The sequence below is a fragment of the Heloderma suspectum genome, chromosome 4, assembly GCF_057233095.1.
Source record: "Heloderma suspectum isolate Gila_16-S chromosome 4, 16-S_ref, whole genome shotgun sequence".
Lineage (NCBI taxonomy): Eukaryota > Metazoa > Chordata > Lepidosauria > Squamata > Helodermatidae > Heloderma > Heloderma suspectum.
This window is the reverse complement of record NC_139461.1, coordinates 6,884,260-6,908,346: the sequence shown is the minus strand read 5'-3', so window position 1 is coordinate 6,908,346 and position 24,087 is coordinate 6,884,260. Positions and strand designations below refer to the sequence as shown.

Below are 24,087 nucleotides of genomic sequence, written 5' to 3'. Positions count from 1 at the left end.
AGAGGCAGGGGGAGGAGGCTTGCTCATGCTGTTTTGAGAACTATGGCAAGAGCTTGCTGTATGCTTTTCTTCCCCACTCCCCCAGCGCCTGCTCTTGTGTGCTGATAGGGGCATGCTTTCAAGGGCCACCCTGGGGCCTTTACAAAAGTTGACATGAAGGTCTCTGGTTCTTCATCAACAGTCTTTTTCTCCTTCCCATCTTTCCTCTTCTCCTTGGGTGAGGTTGGCAGGAATTGTTCATGGGGGAAGCATGTCTGGGAGCGAAAGCACCCTCTCAGCAATGCGCCGGGAACTCTGGGTGTGTGCAAGCCATGAGCCTTGGGCTGATAAATGGTGCTCATATCCCATTCAAATATGATGCAAGCAGTTTCTTTGTAGTTTGTCTTCCATTGCGGTAGTAAAGTTTTTAATTAGGAAAGCTAATGAGATCGATTAGTCATTAGAACTGACCTCTGGATCTCTGCAAGGAGCGTGCATGTGTGTGCTGGGCTGATAACGGGGGACGCTGGGGCATTGTTTGTAATAAAAGCGTAAAGTGTTTGATTTGAGTGAAATGTGCCACGGGGAATACATCATGCGGAGAAAAAAAATTACAACCCTGGGAGCCTATAATGAAGGGAATTAAACCAACATCCTATCTAAATAACATGATTATCTACACAAAACCCCTCAGCTAGCAAGTAATAATAGAAAACTGAGCTGCTTCGGAGAGTCCCTTTCAGAACGCCTTTAATGCCAAGGGCTCATGCATGGGCTCTATCAGAGAAGGAGCTCCACTATGAATACAACATCCAATTACCACTGGCGAATAGGGTTTTCACCAGGCACTCGCCTGCCGGTTTTCAGGAGGGGAGACTGAAAGACCTCAATCATATGGGATCTCTGCTTGTGTCTGTCTGGGTTGGAGTTACCATGTCTACTCTGCGTGTGCATGTGTGCACGCATGAGAGAGGGGGAGCTTGATTTGGTTTCTGACTGATTATGAGCAGCTAGCAATTGTTAAAAGGCCAAGAATGGAAGGTTGGCAATGGGTGGAGGGAGCTAGCAGGATGTTCAGCACCTGCTTAAAGTCATACTTCGCTAAAGTCAACACATGGACTGCTCATGCGCATGTAGAGAGGCACAAATGTGTAGCTGCTGCAAATGGGAGACAGCATGGAGAACCTAGCAGGGAAAGAGCAGGAGCCCCCCCCCCCCCCCCGAACATAACTTCTTCTGATGTTCTTCATGGTCCTTTTATCCCACTGTATCCCAGAGGCTACAGTGGGTATCAGAGTGGATAATGAATACATTGGCTGATAATGTATTAAGTAAAAGCAGCAAAAAGAGAACAAAAAACACTCTTGTTCTCAGTCTCCAAGTGTCATAGAATCGTAGAATCATAGAATAGGATGGTTGGAAGGGGCCTATAAGACCATTGAGTCCAACCTCCTGCTCAGTGCAGGAATCCAAGTCAGAGCATCCCTGACAGATGGCTGTCCAGCCTCATCTTGAATGCCTGCAGTGTGGGAGAGCTCACTACTGCCCTAGGGAATTGGTTCCATTATCATATTCCTTTAACAAACAGGAGGTTTTCCTGACGTTCAGCTGGAATCTGGCTTCCTGTCACTTGAGCCCATGATTCTGTGTGCTGCACTCTGGGATGATGGAGAAGAGATCCTGGCCTTCTTCTCTGTGACAACCTTTCAAGTACTTGAAGAGCGCTATCCTATCTAGGAGTGCACAAAAGCCACTTACCTGGTCTCGCAGCTTTTCGCGGTGGGGGGGAGGTGCTTCGCTGCTCACCCCCCGAAGTTCAGGCCGGGGGGGGGGAGGCTTCCCGCCTCGCCCGGCCAAAATTCAGGCCGGGGGGAGGCTTCCCGCCTCGCCCGGCTGAAATTCAGGCCGGGGAGGAGGCGCCTCACCTCGCCCGGCCGCGAAATAAAAAGTAAAAAAAAAAAAAAACGCCCCCGTGATAGGCTACGTGATGATTAACGTAGTCTATCACGGCTAGAGCTGCAAAGTCAGCCGTGATAGGCTACGTAAATCGTCACGTAGCGGATCATGGGTGACTTAAAAAAAAAAAAAAAGTGTACGCAAATGGCGGCCCCCATAGGGAGCCGCCATTCGCGTTCCTTATTTGGTCGCTGTAGTCTACGTAAATCTTTTTACGTAGACCAAATCTTATTTGGTACGCTGTAGTCTACAATTTACGTAGCCTATCATGGCTGACTTTGCAGCTCTAGCCATGATAGGCTACGTTAATCGTCACGTAGCCTATCACGGGGGCGTTTTTTTTTTTTTTTACTTTTCTTGGAATGGCGGCGGCGGCGGCAGCCGGTCAAAAGACCGGCTGCCGCCCCCGCCCCTGACGAAGACCCGATGAACCGCCGCCAGGACCCGCCGCCGGGAGGGACATTCGGGAAAGGTAAGTCCCGTCCCGGGGGGGGGTGCGGGGTGCGGGGGGGTGCGGAGAATTTCTCCCCGAAACTTCTTCGGGGGGCCAAACACGTTGGCGCTCAGCCCCCCGAAGTTTCGGGGAGAAATTCTCCACCATCCCTAATCCTATCTCCCCTCAGTCTTCTCTTCTCCAGGCTAAACATGCCCAGTTCTTTCAGTCTCTCCTCATACGGCCTTGTTTCCAGTCCCCTGATCGTCTTTGTTCCCTCCTCTGAACCCTCTCCAGTTTGTCTGCATCCTTCTTAAAGTGCAGTGCCCAGAACTGGACACAGTACTCCAGATGAGGCCTAACCAGTGCTGAGTAGAGGGGAATTAGTACTTCCCAGGATTTGGAAGCTAAACTTCTGTTAATGCAGCCCAAAATAGTATTTGCCTTTTTTGCAGCCACATCACATTGTATACAGACATCGAAGACTATGTGCTTTATAGTCTGGCTTTCTTCCTACATGTTTTTGAAGACTATTATTGGGTGCTATTAGAGCTGTTCTCTCTGTTGTGGTGCATGAGCCTTAGTCCATTGTTACCCCCAGCTTTACATCTCCCTCCCCCATAGGATTCAGTTTAAAGCCCTCCTGATGAAGTTCTTCATGCTGTGGCCAAAGACATTCTTCCCAGCCCTTGTGAGGTGCAACCCATCCCTTGCCAGCAGTCCATCTTCCAGGAAGAATAGCCCATTGTCCCAGAATCCAATCTCTCACGCTGGCACCACCTTCATAGTCACCCGGAGTATTTTTCGTTCCCTTTCTGTCCCTCTTCTAACTACTGGAAGGATGGATGAGAAAACTATCTGGACCCCAAAGTTCTTGAGTTTCCTCCCCAAAGCTTCAAAGTCTGACATGATTTCTTCATAGCTCCGCTTGGCAGTATCATTTGTTCCCACATGGATGAGAAGAAAGGGATACCTGTCAGTGGGACTTCATTCATGTCTCTAATCCATCCTCCTGGGAGAAAGCATACCTGGCACGTCCATGGGTCTTCACGACATACTTGGGTTTTGATCCCAGGCAGCAAGGAGTCTCCCACTACTACTACTCTTCTCTTCTTGTTGTTGTAGGCCTTGGTTTCACTGCCTCTGCTTGACTGACCTTCAGCCTCTTGCTCGCTCTCCTGCGGGGGGACCTGTAATTCTTCCTCTGCAAGCTGTCCTCCAGTCTCATCCTCAAGTGCCTGGAAATGGTTCCATAGTTCCACTGCTTCCACTGGTGCAGAGTGGGTTCTAGTTCTTCTACTCCTGTCACCCTTTTCCAAGGAGTATCCTCTACTTCATTTTTCCTTGCCTCAGCATTTTTCTCTTTTGCCTCAGCTAGCTGTTAATGTTCTAGCTTCTGTTCTTCACTTTGCTGCTGCAGTTCCACCGTTCTGTCCAAGAACTCTTCGTGTTCTCTTATTCCCTGGAGGGTTGACACTTGCTGCTTCAGTTCTCTTACTTTTTCTTCCAGCAGCGTGTTCATGTTGCACATGTAGGCCATGTTGATCTCAGGCAAGAAAACAAACATTGCACAGACTTTGCTGTCACCACCACTGGGAATCTTTTCCTTCCGTAGTCTCTATTCCCTTTATGTTTCTAGCTTTCTGATTGTACTGGGATAGCCTGTGCTTTGTCCTCTCTTCACTGGAGGTTAACAACAGAGTCCCACTGGTGTGGAAGTGTGTGTTACAAGAAGTTTTTTTTGAGAAAATTGATGGGGCCTCCCCCCTTGACCTCCCTTCCTCCTTCTCTGGGAGCTTGTTTGCTTGCTTGTATAGCCCCTAGACCAGCTGGAGCAGCTTCCTCTGCTCTGCTCTGCTCAGCCAGGAGACAGGAAACAGACTGAAACTCCCTGCCCACACAGCTGCTGGGAATACTCAGGCCACGCCCCTTAAATTCTCAGGATCACATGGTGAGCACACGGCAACTCAGAATGGAAAGGAGAGTCCCCTGGGCGTACTCCAGCCCACTCACCATTTTGCGTTTGTCTCCTTTTCCACTGCAACTCCTCTGCCAAACTCCTGTTTGCTCTCCCTGTTTGCTTGCTCTGATGCTTGCTCTCTCGAACCTTGCTTGCTTGTATAGCCCCTAGACCAGCTGGAGCAGCTTCCTCTGCTCCACTCCGCTCCGCTCCGCTCTGCTCTGCTCTGCTAGGAAACAGCCTACCAAAATAGGGCCTGTGAGTCTTCTGAGATGTGTTCAGGCCAAGGCTCTGGGAAATGTCCAAGGGAAGACTATTTAGCTTAGAAAAAAGATGACTGAGGGGAGAGGTTTACAAAATAACTTGGGGAAAATTTGTGGAGTTACCCAAAGAAATGGATGGGCATTAGGTTCAGGACAGTTAAGAGTATGTGTTTCTTCACATAATGTGTAAGTATGGAATCCACCACCAGAAGAAGTGTTGATGGCCACTTGCACGGATAGCTTTAAAAGGCGATTCATCAATTCCTTGGTGGAGGAGTGGTATCTTCCGTGGGCTGTTGGGAGCCTGATTCTGGTGGGAGTCAAGGCGCATGCTCCCAGTACACCTTGCTTCACCACCAGAATCACAGGGATTTTGGGGGCTGTGGTGGCCAGGACTGGGTGGAGGACACAAACATGGCCATGGTGGGCCACGTGTTGCCCATCCCTGGACTGAATGGACCTTTTGGTCTGATCCAGTAAGTTTGCTCTTATGAAAGGAATGTCCAGAAAAGGTTTGCCCTGGGGTGGGACTTGGTTTAGATGAAACGGTCAGACTTCCTGGCTTCTATGTTCCCAAAGAAAGAGATTCCATTGCCTCTCCAGAATTAGCTGCCTAATGGGCTATGGATTGTCTTCTCTGAACGTTTTAATAGGCTTTAGTTTATAGGATAGCCTATGTTGGAATGTTGGGCTGGGACTGAAATAGATGAACCATCTTTGTTCTCCCAACTCTTTACTCTGTGCTGAAGAAGATGTTGGCTCACTCGCTCACTGGGATCCAAAGAGCTGCTTTAGGTGTGTCCGAGTGCTTGGTAGGTTATTCTACATGTCATTTTGTAGAATGATAAGACCGAGGTACTTTTGGTGAGAGAACAAGAGGAGGTTGGGAGATGTTGACCTGGTGTTGAATGGGGTACAGCTACCCTGAGGTAGCCATTTTGGACTCCCAGCTGTCCATGGAGTCTCAGGATCCTTCTTACGTCCAGGAGGCTAAAGGTTGCTCATCCCTTGTTGACTGAGATGACTGCTGAGCACCCCCTTCTGAGTGGGTGCTTGCTCATTTGACTCAGCACAAGATATAGACTGGGCTAGAAAATATATTTCCAACTCCTTGAGACTAGCCTCTGTTTTTTAATCTTGTAGCCACCAACTTCACATTTTTAGTGCCCAGACAACCAGTCCCTGGGATTTTTGCAGCCATTTTGATGACTCTCAGTTTTTCTGGTATAGCCGTAGATGTCTGTGGAGAGGTGTACATGGAATAATACTGGCATCAGTGACTTGCTTTCAGTGCTAAGGGCCACACTGGAAATATAAAATGAGCTGGTAGACTTGCAGCTAATCTGCATATTTTAGCGCCATGTAATTGAGATGATTTGCGTATCCTACTCAAAAGCATGACAAATGCAAAAAATAATCTGCGCCCATGTTACAATGAAATTTCAATGAGAGTCTTTCCTCAGTGTGTCCAAATGAACTGTTTAACTACTGCTGGATCGTGGAGTGCTCTAATCGACCAAGCTTTCAGAAGTAAATAGTTCTAATCTAATGAAGTACATTTCTACCACCACCACATCTCCTTAAAAGTGAAGCTGACTTTAGTGTGGAACCCTGGTAAAAGGACTTAAGCTTGAAGATCGCTATTACGCTATTAGTCAAGAGTGGCTGTGACTTCTGGTTGTTTATTTATTTAAAGGCCTTTCAGCCCACCTTTCAGAGTGCACTACTCTAACAAGGCGCTTTAGGGTGCAATCCTATGGAGATAGTCAGAGGCTGCCGAGTATCCAGTGCAGGGCGGCCGTAGCACAGAGGTGATCCTCACCTCTGTCCACCCTGTATTTTCAGCCAGATGGCGATTTTGGCTGTTTAGCCACGGCTTCAGGGGAGGGGGAGGGAAGGAGGCCATGTGGCGCATAGGTAACTGTGTAAAGCGGCTTCTGCAGTTTCCTCCCCGCTCTGCCCCGCCCCTGGGACTGCCCCCCTTTCGCCATCTCCACACTCCGTTTCTGAGTGCAGAGACATACCCGGCAGGAGAGGATCACACCAGCTGTGAGGAGGAGGGGACAGGGAGCACCATTTCTAGGAACCATGTTTGGAGCCCTGGCTCTGACCTTGGGTCTCAGAAACTGAAAAATCCTATGGCCCTCTAGGCAGTGTCTAGTGGCCATAGGATTAGAATTATAGAATCATAGAATAGTAGGGTTGGAAGGGGCCTACAAGGCCATCGAGTCCAACCCCCTGCTCAATGCAGGAATCCAAGTCAGAGCATCGCTTTTGCTTCCTCCCAATTCTTCAAAAACATGAACAAATTACAATTAAACACATACACACACACATCAGCAATAGAAGCAGCCAGTGCTTTTAAGCACCAAAGGCAGACTGGAATGAAGGTGTCTTCGTATGCGTTTTTTTTTATAAAGCCAGCAGTGATGAGGTCATATGTATCTTCCTGGGGAGGGAGTTCCAAAGGTGTGGGGCCACCACTGAGAAAGCCCTCTCCCTAGTCCCCAGCAGCCTCACAGCTGTAGCTAGTGGGCCAGAGAGTAGGGCCTCTGACACTGATCTATTGCTTGGGCAGACTCATACAGGTTGGGCAGTCCTTCAGATAATGTGGTCCCAAACCACTTAGGGCTTTATAAAGGACAAAACCAGCCTGCCATGGTCAGTGGTATTGAAAGCAGAAGCAAAATCTTCCAAATTCCTCTTTGTAGCTTTGCTGGAGGAGGAGAAGGGAGAGGGAGTGCGTGAGGCTGGAGGATGCTCTGCTCTGCTCGTTTCACTAAATTGTGATTTAGCATATAATTTGAATGTGGCCATAATCAGGAATGAGTGGCTTAGAAGCAGGAGGGAAAACCAGAAGTTCAGTTTTGGAAGAGTTCGGTTTGAGAAAATAGGCATTCATTCAGTGAGTGAGAGAGAGACAGAGAGAGAGAGCGCACAGCAGAAGATTGGGGCAAGAGAATAAGGGGAAAAGATTAAAGAACAGGAGCGTCATAGGTTGTTTGCATAAAGGTGGTACTGAAGATACTGGGACAACAAGGGAGAAGAGAGAGAGAGAGAAGAGGGCCTTTGGAGAGAGTTTCTGTTTATTGAGAAAAGGGACAGGTTGAAGGAAACCTCAGCCTGGCTCTCTTCAGAAAGCGACAGTGCAAAGATGGAAGAGTTTTTGCCTCTGATCCTGGGACAGAAGGGGGCGTGAGGCAAGGAGGTCTGAAAGCTTGTTTGGCATAGTGTCTGAATGTGTATGAGCTATTAGCAGGAAGGCTCTGGGTCAAATTTCATCTGAACCACAAATGCATTAGGTGGCCTTAGGCCCCCAATTTCTCTCATCCTCTACTCCCCATCTCCAGTGTGTAGATATTTTTGTTATCTTGCTTGCTGCTGTTTTCTGTTGGTTTTTTTAATTGTTTGTTTGATTGCTTTGATGTGTTAAGACCTTCTCCTTCTAATTGTAGGCCATTTCAATTTACTCCCTGCAAAAGCAGGGCACAAATCCCTAAAAAAACAACTAATTCCAACTTGTCTGATAGGCTTGTTGCAGGGAATACAGAGATAACATATGTGAAAGGCTTCCCTAGGAAGAGTAAAATGATCGGTTCAACAAGCTGCAATGCTTATTTTGCTTAATTAAATATTTCCCAAAGCAGTTACTGAAATACCAGATAGTGCAGAAGGGGGCTAGAGAATGAATGCCCTGACTCTCTTGCTTGGTGAATGACAGCTAAATTGGAAACTGATCGGAAGAGTTGCCCCAGAGACTAATGCAAGGAATGCGACTTGCATATTTTGTAGCGTGCATTAGAGCAAGGGAATTTCTCAAAACAAACGAGGATGGGGGATAAATGGAATAGAATTGGTGACTTGTCAAAGGGATGCTCAGCACCATGCTAATGCATTGCTCTAGGCTCTTGGCTCACTTGGCTTTTGTCCAGTGCTTTTGATAATATTTTCTTTCTTTCTTTAGATATCTATCCTGACGAACCTTGCAGGCTCAAAATAGCTGACATGGTCTTAAACATGAGAAAATGTTGCTCCTGTTTAATGTAGTGCATGATATATGCCATTTGTGGGGTAGGGATCCAGGGCGTCTGCACCCAAGGCCACATGAATAAAAGAGATGGTTTTTGCATCCCAGACTGCTGGCTTAAATTGCAGCCAACAAAAGCCAGACCACATAACCAGCTTGGGACTGAAAGTAATCACAGAAAATAGGTCTTAAAACATGTCCAAAAGATGCTCAGGCTTGGATTTTGGCAAATCTCCAGAGGAAGGAAACTCTAAAACCGGAGGGTAGCCCACTGAGAACATCTCTCTTTGCTGTCTGGGACGGATGGTACTGCTGGTTCAGCTGGGAGGGCCCCTTTGGATAACACTGAAATTGCAGTGGGACAGATGGGAAGACTCAATTGCTAAGACACATTGGCCTCAGACATTTAGAGCTTTTAATATTCAAGACCCAAACTTCGAATTGTGCACGAGAGATAACAGTGCGGATGCTGGAGTGATGTTTGGTGACTCACTCCAGCTGAGAGTGGCTGCACCAACCAAAGCTCCTTGAACAATTTTAAGGGGAAGCCTTCATAGAGAATGTTGCAGTAGTCTAATGTTGGGGTGATGGAGGTGAGAACGATGCGTCTCAGGTCCCCATTTGATGTAAAAGGATGCATCCCTCTCACCAGTTGTTCAGAGGTGCCCCTGACCACTAGTGCAATCTAGCCTTCCAGTATGGTTGTGGTCAGGAGCACTCCACAGCTGCAGACCTGAGTAGTGAGGAAAGAAGTTGGACCTCATTTATAATGGGAGTCCCCAAACATGCTGCCCCCCAGTAGTGTGACTTGTCAGCCATCAGTACTTCTGTCTTGTCAAGATTCAGCTTTTGTTTTGTCTTGCTTTATCATGGTATGTGGTGGTGTCATTGGATTGTAAACTACCCTGAGTCCTATGGGTGGAGTGGCAATTTTGTTTAATGAAATGCCATTTCACTATTCTCTTGAGGCATGGCCAGGTTTACTCTCTCTGTCTGAGTGAAATATTGGTCTTCATTCTCAGTCAGTTAGATCAGAACCCTTTGCAAACAGTCGTTAATTAACAGGGGAGGAATATTGGTTGATTAATATACATTTTTTTCCCTAGCCAGTGCATGTTTTATTACAAAGCAACAGAAGGTCTTTAAGCCCAGACTTACGGCTTTAACTTTCTGCCTTTTGTGGGAATTACGAGACTTAACATTACCTTAATGTACCCTTTTTTGTCTTTTAATATACTTTATAGCAGTTCTGCTTTTATTAGTCCTTACTGGCAATCGCCTGGCAAAATTACAGCTGTAGGTCTTCTTGTGCAGAATCCTGGAAAGCAGACATGCTGGACTAGCACGGAACTTTGTGAAGGGGAATCCAATATGAATTTTATCCAGGGCACTCAGCCTGGTGTCATTTGTGAGCCAGTGCTACTGCAATGTCTCTGTCTGTTTGCACATCCAGCCCGTCTGCATACAATGCTGTCAAGATCACCTTTCATTTAAAAGCCCTCATGCTTGCCAAGTTCAGTTTGAAAAGGGGGTAGCCCGGTTGTTATGAAATTCCTTTCTCAGGAAGCTTGTTTTAAAAGCTTGTCACTCTGTGTCTTGAATGGGTTTTTCGTGTGTGCACCAGCTCAGGCTTTGGGTGAGTTTTAGAAAAAGAGAATTCCAAGGTGGGAGGGTGGCCGCCAAGAACATCCTTGTAGTCCCAACAAGCGCATAGCTTGTATATCTGAGAGTACATCATCAACCTTTTAAAGATTACTTTATTTTATTTTACTGTAGTTCCTTTTCCAAATATTTGAATGTTCAGAAAAAACAACACTAACTTTTGTTTGCACTCTTTTCTGGCATTTTGGTTGCCCAGTTGTGGATTTTTTCTTTTCTTTTCTCATGGACAAGCATGGCTATCTTGGTTTTTTAAATTCCTATTCAGACTCTCTACCTGCTTGCCTGCCCCAAATCTCCAGCCTTATTGCTCTTTCCATTCGTCTTATTCTCTCCAAAATCTAAAGTACACATTTAAAGAAAAGAGCAGTTGAAGCTAGAAGAGCTTCCTTGCACACTGAACAAACATGGTAGAATTTTTCTGTGCCTGGGAAAACAAGAGGACCACAAGGGACAAGCCTGAACTGAAGAAGCTACATCAGCCACCAATGCCTGCCAACACAGGGAAGTAACTGGGAGAGCTAAGCAGAGATTGGGGCATCCTTTGCCTGTCTCTTAAGACTGGCTGGGTGTGAAGGTGGTAAGCCTTTTGGAGGCTATAGTAGAACTGTTGGACAGCAGTCAAGACCAGTGGAGGTATTAGCACATGCTGAAGTCTAACTGGCCCTCTGTGACTACACCTAGTAGTACACCTAGTAGTTTTAATAGTCTGGGACTATTAAAACTTTCCATACGTAGGACCCACTTTTAATCTGCAAACTGCTATTTGGGACTCACGTTTAATTTTTTATCTTAATAAAAGCAAAAGTGGCATGCCTAACTAGATCTATCCTCTGTCTCTTTTTCCTTCTTTCCTCTTCTTTCTCTTTCATTCTCTCTTAGATAAGGACATGAAACTTGCCTTGTTGGTTCAGACCAAAGCCCCAAATGGTCCAGCATTCTTCTTCCAGTGACCAATGCAATACCTTGGATGAGGCAGGAAGGCAACTGTGTGTGTGTGTGTGTGTGTGTGTGTGTGTGTAAGTACCTGGCCTGGTTGTTTTTTGTCCCCAACATCTGGTAGTGAGAGGTATATTGCACCTGAACATGGAGTTCCTAGAATGGCTTTCTTCTCTTGATTTCTCTCCAAGAGACGGTTACGGCACTCCCAGCAGTTATGGCATTCTTGATGTAAAATCTGGTCATGATCTGCAGAAGTCGCCAGAGTAGACAGAGTCTTGCTGACTTGTTGGAGTGCCTTGTTTCCAACAGAGGTGATGTTACAGTGGTAGTACAAAGGGGGCAATCCCTCCTGGCTAGAGGCAAGCTAATTCTACTTGGTTTGGCGTAAAATTTGCAGGACCAGGCTTACGATTTCTACCACTTGCTCCCGGGCAAAATTTTGGTCCCTGCCCTACAGAAAGCAACTGCCCCAAGGCTGTTTCCTATGGATTTTTTTTTAATTTAGTGCTACTCCTGATATATTGCCCTTATATTGCCCTTAGAAGTTGTCTAACTTAGCTAGCAGGGAATATTAAGGTTGCCTTCCCCAAGGCGGATAGAAAAAATTCAGAAAAAAAATGGCCCTCGTTTTTTCCACTTTCCACCTTGCAATAATTTTAATTAGAGGATTCCCAAGGGGGGGAAAAGTCATCTCTTCAAATCAGTTATAAAACCAGCAGACTTAGTCTCAGCATGTAGTGTCAGCTTTAATTATCTGGGCAGTTATAGCTGTATGTTATAAAAGTCAGGCAATTAGATGCATTCCTTAAAGCTGTGAAAAAAATTGCTGGCTATCAAGAAGGGGAAGAAACAGAATCAAACATATAGCTGTTAATTGCATAGGGCATTCAGCAGAAAAAATGGTGTGTATATCACATTGCAAAATATTGTGAAAGTAGAAATGATTAAATACATAAATCTGTTGGGGAGTGTAGATGTCGCAGATAAAGGTGTACTTTCTAAATGAGTGCGGAATGTATCCAAAGACACTTGCAGCAGAATAGAAAGAATCTGTAATATTCAGGGGAGGCAGGCAAGGCACCCCCTCTGCTGTCTCCTGCCAAGTGTTTTATAAGTGTACAATCATAAAGGAGGCCAAAGGGCCTCCCCACTACTAGACGGGGCCCACACAATTGTAGATCAGGCCGCACAATTGAATCTGCGACAAACAGAGCAGGAGAGATTAGGTGTGCTGTGGGAAATGCACAGAAAACAGAGCAAATTGTTCCAGATGACTCAAGCAAATAAGCCAAGCTGTATTCTACAAAGGAAGAACAAAACCTGTTCATCTGATTTGCCAGATGAGAGGTACGGCATGATATCATGTGGGACTTTGTAACAAGAAGTGTGGCTTGCACATATTTTAATTTGTGACACCTGATAGTGGGGCTTAGGTGTGAGAGGGTGCCCAGTGGTTGTGGGCGTGTTGTGTCACTGCAGATATGATGAAGTGGTGCTTGGGAACTGGTCCTTTGGTACAATGAAATGGATTGTGTTTAATTAAGGGAAAGGCAGCAGTTGCTGAGAAAACATAAATGAGGTCTGTGCCTGGGGTTGTGGAGAAGCAGAAAGGTTGAAGAGTTGGGCGTGCCTGGGTGTGAATCTTTGCAAGTTCCGGCAGGCTGGGGCTGAGATGACAAGCAGACCCCTGAGGTTGCCGAAGGGCTGTTCAGAGCTGATAGTTGCCGATAAGGACCAGTTAGAACAGAGAGGCGATGGGCAGCATTCAGTAGGTGGCATAATCTGGTCTCAGTGAGCACATGGATGGGACTTCATGGCTCCTCTAGTCCAACCCCAGTTAAGGCTTTCCTCTGATGGAAACTGGAGCAACATTTTCTTGAAAGCTGTTTGGAGAGAAGTGCTGTAACAACCTCCTTTAGAAGCTTGATTTCCTCCTGAACTGCTCTGATTTTTAGGATATTCTTTCTAATGATCAACCCAAACCAGCCTCCATCTAATCTAAACCCTTTTTGCTTCCTGTCCTGAGCTCGGTGGGTTTGATGAACACTTCTTCTGTTTGAAAATTGCTAGCGCATCTCCCCATAAAGTTTATCTTCTCTACATTAAATACCCCAAAGTTCCTCATATGATTTCCTTTCCAGACTTTTGCTTATCCCTACAGCTGAAGTTCTAGGAGGCAATTCTAGTGGAGAGGGGCCACAGGTCAGTGATGGAGCAGATGGTCTGCGTGCAGAAAGTCCCAAGTTCAGTCCCTTGTACCTCCAGTTAAAGTATCTTAGGTAACAGGGCTGGGAAAAGGCCTCTGCCTGGGACCATAGAGCCTAGAGCAACCTTCTCCAACCTGGTGCCCTCCCAAGGCTTTGGACTTCAACTTCCATTAGCCCCAGCCAGCATGTTCAATGATCAGGAATGCTGGGAATTGTGGTCCCAAACATCTGGAAGGCACCAGGTTGGGGAAGACTCGTTTGAACAAACTGGCCTGGATGGACTAGTGGTCATACTCCCTGCTAGGAAACCATATGGTCAGTTTATACAAAGTGTGTAAGTTCACATCATTGTGATCTCAAGCACTACAGCAAATTAAAATCCTCTCTTTACCCACAAGGAAATAGTGAGGGTACAAAAAGTAGTTTCCTTTCAGCTACTATTTATCAAAGGTCCTTCACAATTTTGTTACTCTTTTTTAAACTGAGGATTAATTACGGTGGAATATTTTCAGGGTTATGAATGTTGCTTCCAATCCCTGTTCTGTCTTATAACACTCATAGAGAAAAATTGAAGATTTCTGCTTTCACAATTCTGACGATCTTGTGTTTCAAGGGAATGAATGAAGTATAACCAATTTTGGGATATTGTGACCGCAGGCCCAAGTTGAATATACACGATGTAATGCTCCATTTTGTATGTTCATGTGCACTGTGGACAAGGACATTTTGTTTATTGTATCGCAAAGTGGCCAAAAGGCTACCTGCATTTCTGTTAACAGTCTCTCCTTTCTTCATTGCATCTGTGTTATTTACCCTCCTTGTACTTTTCAGACCAGTCGTAATTTTCTCTCCTCTCTCTCTTTCCATTCCAGGCTCCAGCTTCCTCCTTGTCACGAGCCCCACAGCCAATAAAGTGGTAAATACTCGCTATAGGATTGTGAAGAAAACTGTGGTTTCTCCCCTGGGTTCGGCAGCCTCTTTCAGCAGCCCTGCTCATGGCTGGAAGGCCAGAAGGCTCTCAGCATCCAGGTAGCTTCTCCGATGTATTTTTAATCCTTGCTATGTTGCAGGTGTCACATTACAGTAAACCTGGTTTCACAAAGGCAGGAACTGTCAATCAGCTACAAAGCTGTACTACCTGCTTTGCTGAGTCAGGCTAGGGCTAGACCTATATCTGGTGTCTGACCATACACAGAAGATGCATAAAGTGTGGAGTCACTGACGTAGTTCCACAGTCCCTCTCAGTCCCTCTCAGCTTCTGTCCGTCTGTTTCAGGACATCTTTGGTGAGAGGGGGTATGCTGTGACCAGCATAATTATTCCCTTTGGTCTGCGCTCCTCTCTTATCCATGAATTCTTTGCATTTGGCAGTGGCTCATACTTACTAAAGTGAAGAGTACAGCAGAATTCATTTGGTGTTTTAGAACTCTACCCTCGATCCCTTTATGACCAGTTGGCTGATACATGGGTCAGACTAGCTTGTTTTGTCTATATCCAAACTTTCAGCTGCCTTGGATGGTGAGTGTTGGTTTTCTGGCCAGTGGTGGGATTGGCCTCCACTCTGTATTGAAGCAGCTGATGGAGAAGACATTGCCTGGCCCAGCACGTCACAGCCGGGAGGTAGTAAGGGTGGCATGCAGGACAGTCAAGGATTCTTTAAACAATCCAGTTTGAGCCTGTCATGTGGTAAACAAGCCCAATCCGATATGTGGGTTCTCAGAAGGAAGTCCCACTGAGGGTTTTTCCGGTGTGGGGGAGTAAGATGCATAGAGGTGCACGTAGGATTGTGGTCTTGTGGTAGCAATCTTGTGGTAGCAGTTATTTCTATTCCTGGTCTGGTGGCTGGTGGACCAAATGAGCAAGGAGGGGCTGGGCAGTTTAGGACCCAGAGCTGCCTTTTAAGAAGAGCAGCAACAGTGCAAGGAAGTGGAGCAGGGGGGGTGGGGAATCACCCCGTAAATAGCTGTTTGCAAAGCTAGTACAAGGAAAAGTTCGGTCTTCAGTCTCCGAAAGAATATGTGAATATGCTGCACTGGCTATTACCATATAGACACAGATGAACCATTACAGGAAAATAAGAATTTGTAAAGTAGTTAATAGTGCACAGTATAAAATACCAATTCAAGATCTACATTCAGATTTAAAAGAAGCAAAACAATTCTTTTCCTGTTTTCACCTTCAGGCTTCCCCCTTCTCAACCTGAATGTTGCCTGTTTTACCCAGGACCCTGTACAGGTTGTCATTCTTTTCAGACCTCTTAATTACAAGAGCCCTTTTGTGGATGACCGGTTGGAGTTTGCAAGTAATTAGTTTAAGGTGTCCAAATATATTATAACGTTTCACAAATGAGGCTGGCATCTGGCTTGAAAAGGGGGAAAATGAATTTTAAAATCAAATAGAATAAGCTTCCTCAATTACTTTATGAAATAAAAGAACATGCTGATATTCCCTTTTTAAAAAGCTGATTATTCAGTATTTGTTATAGTTTGAAAACAGTTGAAAAATTAAGAACCAGATGCTTTATCTGGAAACTTCTGTCACCAGCAATTTAGTAACACTTGACAGTTTCAAAACAATTGCTATTTCAGGAATTTAAAATTGGAGTCTAGCATTTATCACCTTCCTTAAACAATTGATTATCCCCCCCCCTCAATAGCTACTTGATCAAAGTGTACTCAGCATCACTTTTATAAAGGCTACAGACTCTATGAAGTGGTGGGGTGGGGGGTGAGACATGGTGATTAAATAAAGATTGTTCATACTTACTGTAAAACAAGAGTCAGCTTGGCTAAGTGTTTGGTGGGTATCACACTCGTAAAAATCATCTGCAACTGTAAAAACCTTTGAAAAGGTGAAAGCAGAGCCACTCAACCCTTGGTTGATTTTGGGGTCTGCAGATGAGATTTATGTATCATTACTGCTTCCTGCAGCAATGTCACACTTGGGTGGTCTGAAGGGCTGCTCAGAACATGCCAGGCGGCCACCCCCATGGTTGGTCACCAAACCCTCCACCTAGCTTAATTGCCCCTCTGACTGTCACGTTCAGTTCTTCCATTGTGCCATCCTCTCAGACGGCTCCTGTGAAGCCTTCTTCTCTTGTACCACTGGTGGCCCTCTGCTAACCCCAAGCCTGATTAGCTCTGGTCCTGCCATCTAAGCTTCTCTCCACATGCCACTGCTTGCTGTACAGAGTCCTGCCATCCATTAAAACAGTTCCCCCCTCCAAGTTCTGTCAGCCTCAACACCTTGTTACTGAAGCCCCTTTCCCCACTGATCCCAGCCCAGCCCCTTCAACTGCAAATGCTGGCAAATTTCTCATCCTGTTGAATCTAAGGCAGTTCATTCCATTCTCCCGTACCAGCCTTCTTCCCCCCCATGCTGGCTGGGGGATGCTGGGGGTTGTAGTCCAACCCCTCTGGAGGGCATCAGGTTGGAGAAGGCTGTCTTATAGTTACCAAACTCCTGGATGGTTCCGAAGCTACTTTAGAAGACATTGTGGGGTCGGGGGAGAGACTGATGTTGTGGCCTACAGTAGCGACCACTACTGAGTCCTTCACCCCTTTCCTAGCTCTGAGGATGTGGAGGGGTGCTACAGGCAGGGCCAGCCCTAGAGCAGATGGCACCCCCCCCCCCCAGCAGGGAGTGTCTTGTATAGCCCCTCCTTTTCTTCAACTTTTGAATACCATCTTCTCTTATTGCATTTCTAGTAGCCCATTTCATGACTTCGATGCATGTTTTGCATGTATGATTTATAGAATATGTCATAGAAGACGATACATTTGCATGCGTAGAAATTACCTGTGTAAAGTTCTTGGTGTGTCATTGAGGACCTTATTCAGAAGTAAATCAAGGTGTAATGTCAGACCCTTTTCTGATTAAAGTTTCTTGTGGGAAAGTCATTCTTAATGTGTCCACACTGAAGACCTTTATCCACTGTGAGCCGAGACACTGTCTCTGCCTCAGTCCTGAGATTTGGTATGTCCACCAAGGGTCTCTTTTTCAGCCTCTGCCAGCAACTATTGATTGACTCCTGCTCCTTTATTTAAGTTCATTAAAGGGAGCCTATCTCGATGGAAACAGTTGCCTCTTTCTTTATGTGCTACAGACAGTCTTGTTAAAATGACCATTCTCCTTCGGTTACCTCAACCACCACAAATACTACCCATTTATCTGAGAGCCAGAGAGGAGATTGATTTTTTTTAGTCCCCCTTTCCTTTTTGGGGGGTATGTGTGTGAGAGGCCACCAATGTTCTGTGAGAGGTCTTGACAAAAGTGCTACAGGAGGTGTCTCTTGGCATTTAATGTTTCTCTGAACGGAGCCTGGGAAGAGAAGGCAGGAGTTTTGTGATGGGTTTCCACGCAAGCAGTTCTGGAACTTGCCTCAGTTTCATCAGAACAAGTTGTGGAGAGGGAGAAGATGATATGTTTGTGCCTAGGAGGCTCTTTGCTGGTTAATTAGGCTTGGAAATCCACCTCCAGGGCCACTGGAATACGGCCATGATGAAGAGAGCTCTGTCTTGTTGAGATACAAGCAATATGGCATTGGCACCAGATGTTAGTTATTTGATGTGTATTGGACTGCCACGTAAGGCAGTTGTTTTGTGAATTGATGTGGGAGAAATGCTTGGGGAGAGAAATTAGGGCCCCTTAATTATTTTTATTTATTGATGTGTTACATTTATATCCTGCCTTTCCATCCGGGAGTCCAAGACAGCATACATAACCCTTTTGTTGTTGTTGTTCAGTCGTTAAGTCGTGTCCGACTCTTCGTGACCCCATGGACCATAGCACGCCAGGCCTTCCTGTCCTCCGCTCTTTCCCGGAGTGTGCTCAAATTCATATTTATGGCATCAGTGATGCTATCTAGCCATCTCATCCTCTGCCATCCCCTTCTCCTTTTGCCTTCAATCTTTCCCAGCATCAGGGTCTTTTCCAGGGAGTTTTCTCTTCGCAATACATAACCCTAGTCTTATCCATTTTATGCTCACAACAACCTTACAAAGTTTCTTTTCAGTGGCCTTTTCAATGGTGGCTCCACATCTTTGAAATTCCCTCTGCCAAGAAGGGCATATGGGTCCCTCCCTCACTGATGACTTTTAATTGAATTTTAAAACATCTTTTCTTCCACTTGGCATTTAACTGGTGGCTTTATACGAACTTTCATATTTTAATTGCTGCTATTTTAGTTAATGTTTTGGTCTTATTTTAATACTTTGATGTCTGCTATATGTATTTTACAGACTCTTGTTAGCCACCTTGGGAAGGTTTTATTCTAAAAGGCAGGGTATGATTGCATAAAACAAATAAATTAATAAATGTCAGCAGAATGGGAGCTGCTGCAACTTGGCTCCTTCCTGCACAGCTTGGTTAAACGTCATACGTCTGAGGTCTTGTAGGAGGAATCGGTGGCAGCGTTCTTTCAGTTCCTGGGAGGGGCCATCCTGGCATGGGAAGGAGTTGCATCATCGACACCTGCCACAATGCCTCAGATTTCCAGGGTTTCCAAGGGCCATGGGAAGAAGCCATGTTGCAGCACCACCACCTGCTCCCTGCTGCTCATGGTAACATTTGATGAGGCCTGAGTTGCATTTTGCATGAAACGTTGAGTAACGTTGCAGGATGAGTTAGTGGCTCAGTGCGCTGCTGGCTGGTTAGCCACAGAATAGGCAATGTGTGGTTTTGATTAAGGCTGGATGAATGAGGCTGATTCAAGTCTCCAGTCGGAATCATGGAACTGTTCCTCAAGCAGATGTGGGAATTCTAAGGTCTCTCTCCGCATTTGCTCTACTTCTAATTTGCTGCCTCCTGGCTCTTTGCTGCCACCTCTGCCATTTTTGAACTTGAAGTAGACTGCACATGTGTGAATCGAGAAGACCTGGATTAGAGTCCCATTGCTTCCATTCGTTCATTCTGTGGTCAGTCTCTCAGCCTGTCCTTCCAACTGTAGGAGTAACATCTGTTACCTGCCTTTGCTAAGGGATATTCTCTACACAAAGTTCTGTGGTTGCACCATAGTTCAGCAGATGGTCAGAACACGCACCTGTGGATTGCTAGTCATGCATCTCTGTGGCTGAGAGTTATGAAGCTTTTTCTTATATCTCCTTGCTATGTTGTGTAGAGAACAGCCAGCATGTTTGTTTAATGGCTGCGTTGGCATGGCCCTAAAGCGTGAAAAGTGCAGGGGCCGCCAGCGCAGGGAAAAGGTCCAGAGGGTAGCAGCTGGTTTACATGGCCTCTTCACTTGGGGCTAACAGCAGTATGGAGCTCCCACCAGTGGAACTCCCAGGGTTGTCTGTGAGTAAGGAGTGAGGCCCTGCATGGTGCCTTCTTGGTTTACATGGTATCTTAATGGACTTCAGGTGGAAGCTGGGGAGGTTCGCTGACCAAGTGGGGAGACTCTCGAAGGGTGCAATTTTGCTTTATTCTATCTCTGATGGTCTGGGAAATTATATGCACATTGGGGTGGGGGGTATCCCTCTCACCATAAAACAATTGTTTAGAGGAAAAAGATAAATGTGCCTCCAGGGAAGAGGGAAAGAGTAGTGGGGAATCCACAGAATCCTGTGTGTCGGCCCCCCCAACAAATCCCTTGGTGATTAGTTGCTTTCTTCCCTTATTGCTAGATTGCATTAAACTTCGCCCCGCCACTGAATTTTCTGGAGGCAATGGATGGGAGTATATTTTAAATTAATTTTACTGCACTTTTGTAATATTTTTGTTTTAAATAGATTTATAAGCGACTTGGGGGCTATTTCTACAAATTTATGAAGATAATTTTCACTCTCTTGATAAGGTTAAATTTACACCTGCTATTTCCATATTAATTCACATTGCTAAGTGGATCTAATTTTCTTCCGTTCTTCTATCTAGTGTGTGCGGCCTTTCCTAATGCAATTTCCCCCCTCGCTAAATCACTGTGATCGGGAGTCATGATCGAGTTAAATTAACTTAAATTAATTTACTTAATAAGAGCTCCAATGAGGTTAAGATTTATTGATTGTGCTTCTTTCTCACCCCTCCCCCTTTATCTCTTTGGGGATTTTCTCTCTCTCTGTCTTGCTTTTTACATTCCTTTGTAGGGTTGTGAGGGAGTGGGACTGCTTGAACTTCGTCAGTGGCATAAGAAATGTGTGGGTTTCCCTGGGGTGCCAGTGGAGCCCTACCTTAAGAAATCAGTTGTGACCAAATCCCCAGGGGATAATTTCAGTAGCTTTCAGAGAACTGCCCCTTTGGGTTGGTGAATGAATGAACAGGATCTTTATCAGTCTTCCCCAACCTGGTACCCTCCAGATGTGTTGGACTACAACTCCCCACACCCTCAGCCAGCCCAACACATCTGGAGGGCACCAGGTTGGGGGAAAGCTGATCTGTATCATGCCAGCTAGTTCTTGCACTTCAGCATGAAACCGGAATGCAAAAGAAGTTCTCCGAAAGGCCAAGATGGTCTCCCATGTTTTCTGAACAGTGTGCATAGCAGAGTTGTGCAACTGATGGTGGCTTTACTTGCCATGGCCATCTATTAGGACAAGGAGAATAGGCTGGGTATTGATTGTATGTGGACTGCAGTGTAGGAGCAGGCTTGGAAGTACACATTTTACAAGCCCCCCCCCCCCCCCCGGAGTGTTGCCAGCTTGGTTATGCATGACAACTTCGCAAAGCAGATTGGGAGCTAGATCTCTCAAGCTGCTTGCACCAAAGGAAAGTTTGCTACATGCTCAGGGGCATCATCTGCTGAGATGTACAGGGCTGCTCTGAGAATCCATGGCTGAGTCAGCATTTGAACCCGAGTCAATCCCAAGGCTGTCTCTTGAGTCCTTTTTCTCTCCTCTAAGAAATCCCCTTTTTGCAGTAATCAGAGCAGTATGAAAACACTTAAGTTTTCCAGGTGCCAGAACGAAATGTGTGTGTGCTTGAGCAGCCCAGTGCAAAAGACGTCTAGGAATTATGGCTCCTTGAGGTGCTCTCGGTTTCAAGGTAGCTGAGGGGTTGGGGGCTAATAATCTTCACCTGTTAATTTGGCTTTGTTTAGTGTGGTAAATACTAAGATGGTTGGTATCTGGGGGACCCCTGTGGCTTTGCGGATGTGAGTCCTGCTTTGGGTGACTTTGTTCTGTTGCCCAACTTCTTCCTCTGACTTACTTGCATAGAGATTAAGCCCCACCCTGTTTTTAACATTATGTCTTTTTGTTTGTTTTGGTATTGGTCTGGTTATGAAATTTGGGATCTCTGTCTTTCTCCTCCCATTCTGTCCCTGTTGATTGCTGCTTGCTCTGATGGGAATGACATGTTGGAATCATGCCATCCTCATGCTTCACGAGATATGGGCGGTGAGGATGCATGCGTTGTTTCCTGTTCCCTCCTTTCCCAAGGGGAGTATTGTAAAAGCAGGTCCTCCCCCCCCCCCTGTGCATTGGTCCTGTGCTCATGTGAACTTGGCAGAATTGAGTTTTCCTTTGTGCTTTTCTTCGTCACTTGATCTCCTTTTTGCTGACACTTCCCTGATCCCATTTTAAGCTCATCTAGAGGGGTGAGGGGGGCGAGTTGTGTAGTTTGCTTTTCTGAAATTTTGGTACTGCGTTGTTTAAAAGGTCAGTTTATCTTATGCTGCGATGGAGTAACTTGACTATATTTGTCTCTCCCATGGAAGGCCGAACACTGGCAATTAAAGGGACCAAATTGAGACTGTAAGAGTCTCTTCCTTCCTCTCCAGTTCTAATTTGTGCTTTTATCGAGGCAGCTGCAGCAATAATGTGGAAATTGAATATGAGACGCATATTTACTTCATTAAAGCTAAATATTTTGTTACTGCAGTTATGAAATTGCTGAAGGTATTAAAATAGTTTTTGTTATTATTCTAATAAATTTGATATTTTTCCTCTTTAAGCAATATTTGTCAAAGGCAGAGAAGGTAGTGAGGGTCCTGGGCTGCAGTTCAGTGCCAGAATGGAATTGTGAGGAGGACCAGTGCTTGAAATTCAGGCTTTGGGATGCCCTCCGCTTAGCAATTGTTCTTGGGACATGAGAAGAACCTCACTGGGTCAGACCAAACGCCTGTCTAGTCCAGCATCCTGGGAAACCCACAAGCAGGACATAAGCACCACCACCTCCTAGATCTGTTACAAAGAGAGCGCCCCTATTTTGCACCAGCCCGCTGCTCATGGTGTGTGAACAGCCCAGCCCAACTTTCATGTTTCTTCATGGTTTTGTCTATGTGCAAATGGCATATGGAAGCATGGTGGCCAGGACTGGGGCACCTGCAGCCACTGTGAGCTGCAGCTGACATGCGGGACAGGGCCTTCTCCGTTGTGACACTAAGACTCTGTAACTCCATCCTAGCCCTTTCTCTTTTTGCTTTTTGTAGATTGGTGAAGACAACCTTGTTTCAACAGGCCGTCAGCAGGATTAATTCCAGTTCACCCTGAATTGTTGTTCTTTATTGTTTCTGTTGTTGTTGTTGATAACTTGCTTAAAAAAAAATGTTACCCTAATTCTCGGGGGGGGGGGTCTTGCTAAAAAGCAGCCTGTAAAATTTCAAAATAAATAGGTAAGGGCTTGGATAACAGTTCATAGTGACTTTTTTGGCTGGGTGTGTGTCCCAGGCTACTGGCTGAGGAACTGCAGTCCTAGGGGAGAGGATCAGCCTCACTTTCACTGCAAAGAGAACGTGCCAAATTTAGCGGCTACTGGTGGATTAGTGGGTGCAATGAGAGGCGATGGAGAGAGAGAGAGAGAGAGAGAGAGAGCGCGTGCGCGAGAGAGAGCATTTATGCTGAAGGCTGGAATAAGCATTTTGATAATGAGCTCTGCTCAAAAGTGTCACAGTCTCTGAGGGGATGGGAGGAATCTTCCGCCCTTGGGACATTTCAGGCTAGACTTGTCGGAATATGCTATGAGCAAGGGTCACAATCTTGCTGCTCACCAAGGGATGGACATCTGCTTGGGCTGTTGCACTAATTCTGCCCTGAAGTGGCTTGCGCCAGTAAGAGAGGGAGCTGTGTTTGAGTGTTTTCTTCAGACCCACCTGGAACTTTATGGGTTGTCAGGCATTGCAGGAGCCAAAAGCTTCTGCTGATCCTGCTTCTTCTCCCTTGGTCTGCACAGCTAAAAGTACATTTGTAAGTTGATGCTTGGCGAGACCTGACATTCCTCATGGGTTGATCTTGATTAAAGATCTTCTAGCTGATTACATATCTGGCTTTAAACTGGTTGATAAACCAATTGCATTTATGTCTTGTGACACCTCGATGAAGGGCCTTTTAGAGGATATTGAACAAAGGTGGCAGTTTCTCTCAAGCGTGAGATGTTCAAATGCAAAGACAAGCATACACACACTTCATTGTTTAGAAAATGGGAAGTCATCCTGATTATTTTCATCCAATAAGCTCTGTCCCTTTTCAGTCTGGGAATTTAACAGGTGATTTCTGAAATGGCTAAACCAACTGCAGTAGCCAGAGTTGTTCTTCAGCTTGCTGATGTCTTTCAGCTAAATATATTAGCTTAATATTGGAGTGATTAAGAAATGTATATAAGTCGTTCACAATCCCAGCAGCATTGTATACCCTTATGGTTGGGATACTTCTTTTAGTTCTTTTTGTTTTACCGACAACATGTGTATGGCTCCCCATAACTCTGGGGCAGCTTAACACCAGAAATTCAAGGACA

General features: G+C 45.7%; 1 protein-coding gene across 3 annotated transcripts in view; it reads left to right on the top strand.

Annotated features, from left to right (window-relative positions):
* Positions 1-24,087, top strand: part of ZC3H3 (zinc finger CCCH-type containing 3) — a 315,254-nt gene that overhangs the window by 104,806 nt on the left and 186,361 nt on the right. For all 3 annotated transcript variants that reach the window (XM_084848552.1, XM_084848554.1, XM_084848553.1), the window contains exon 4: positions 14,299-14,455. In XM_084848552.1, the coding sequence (XP_084704678.1) occupies positions 14,299-14,455 (157 nt within the window). The remainder of the gene's footprint in view (positions 1-14,298; positions 14,456-24,087) is intronic.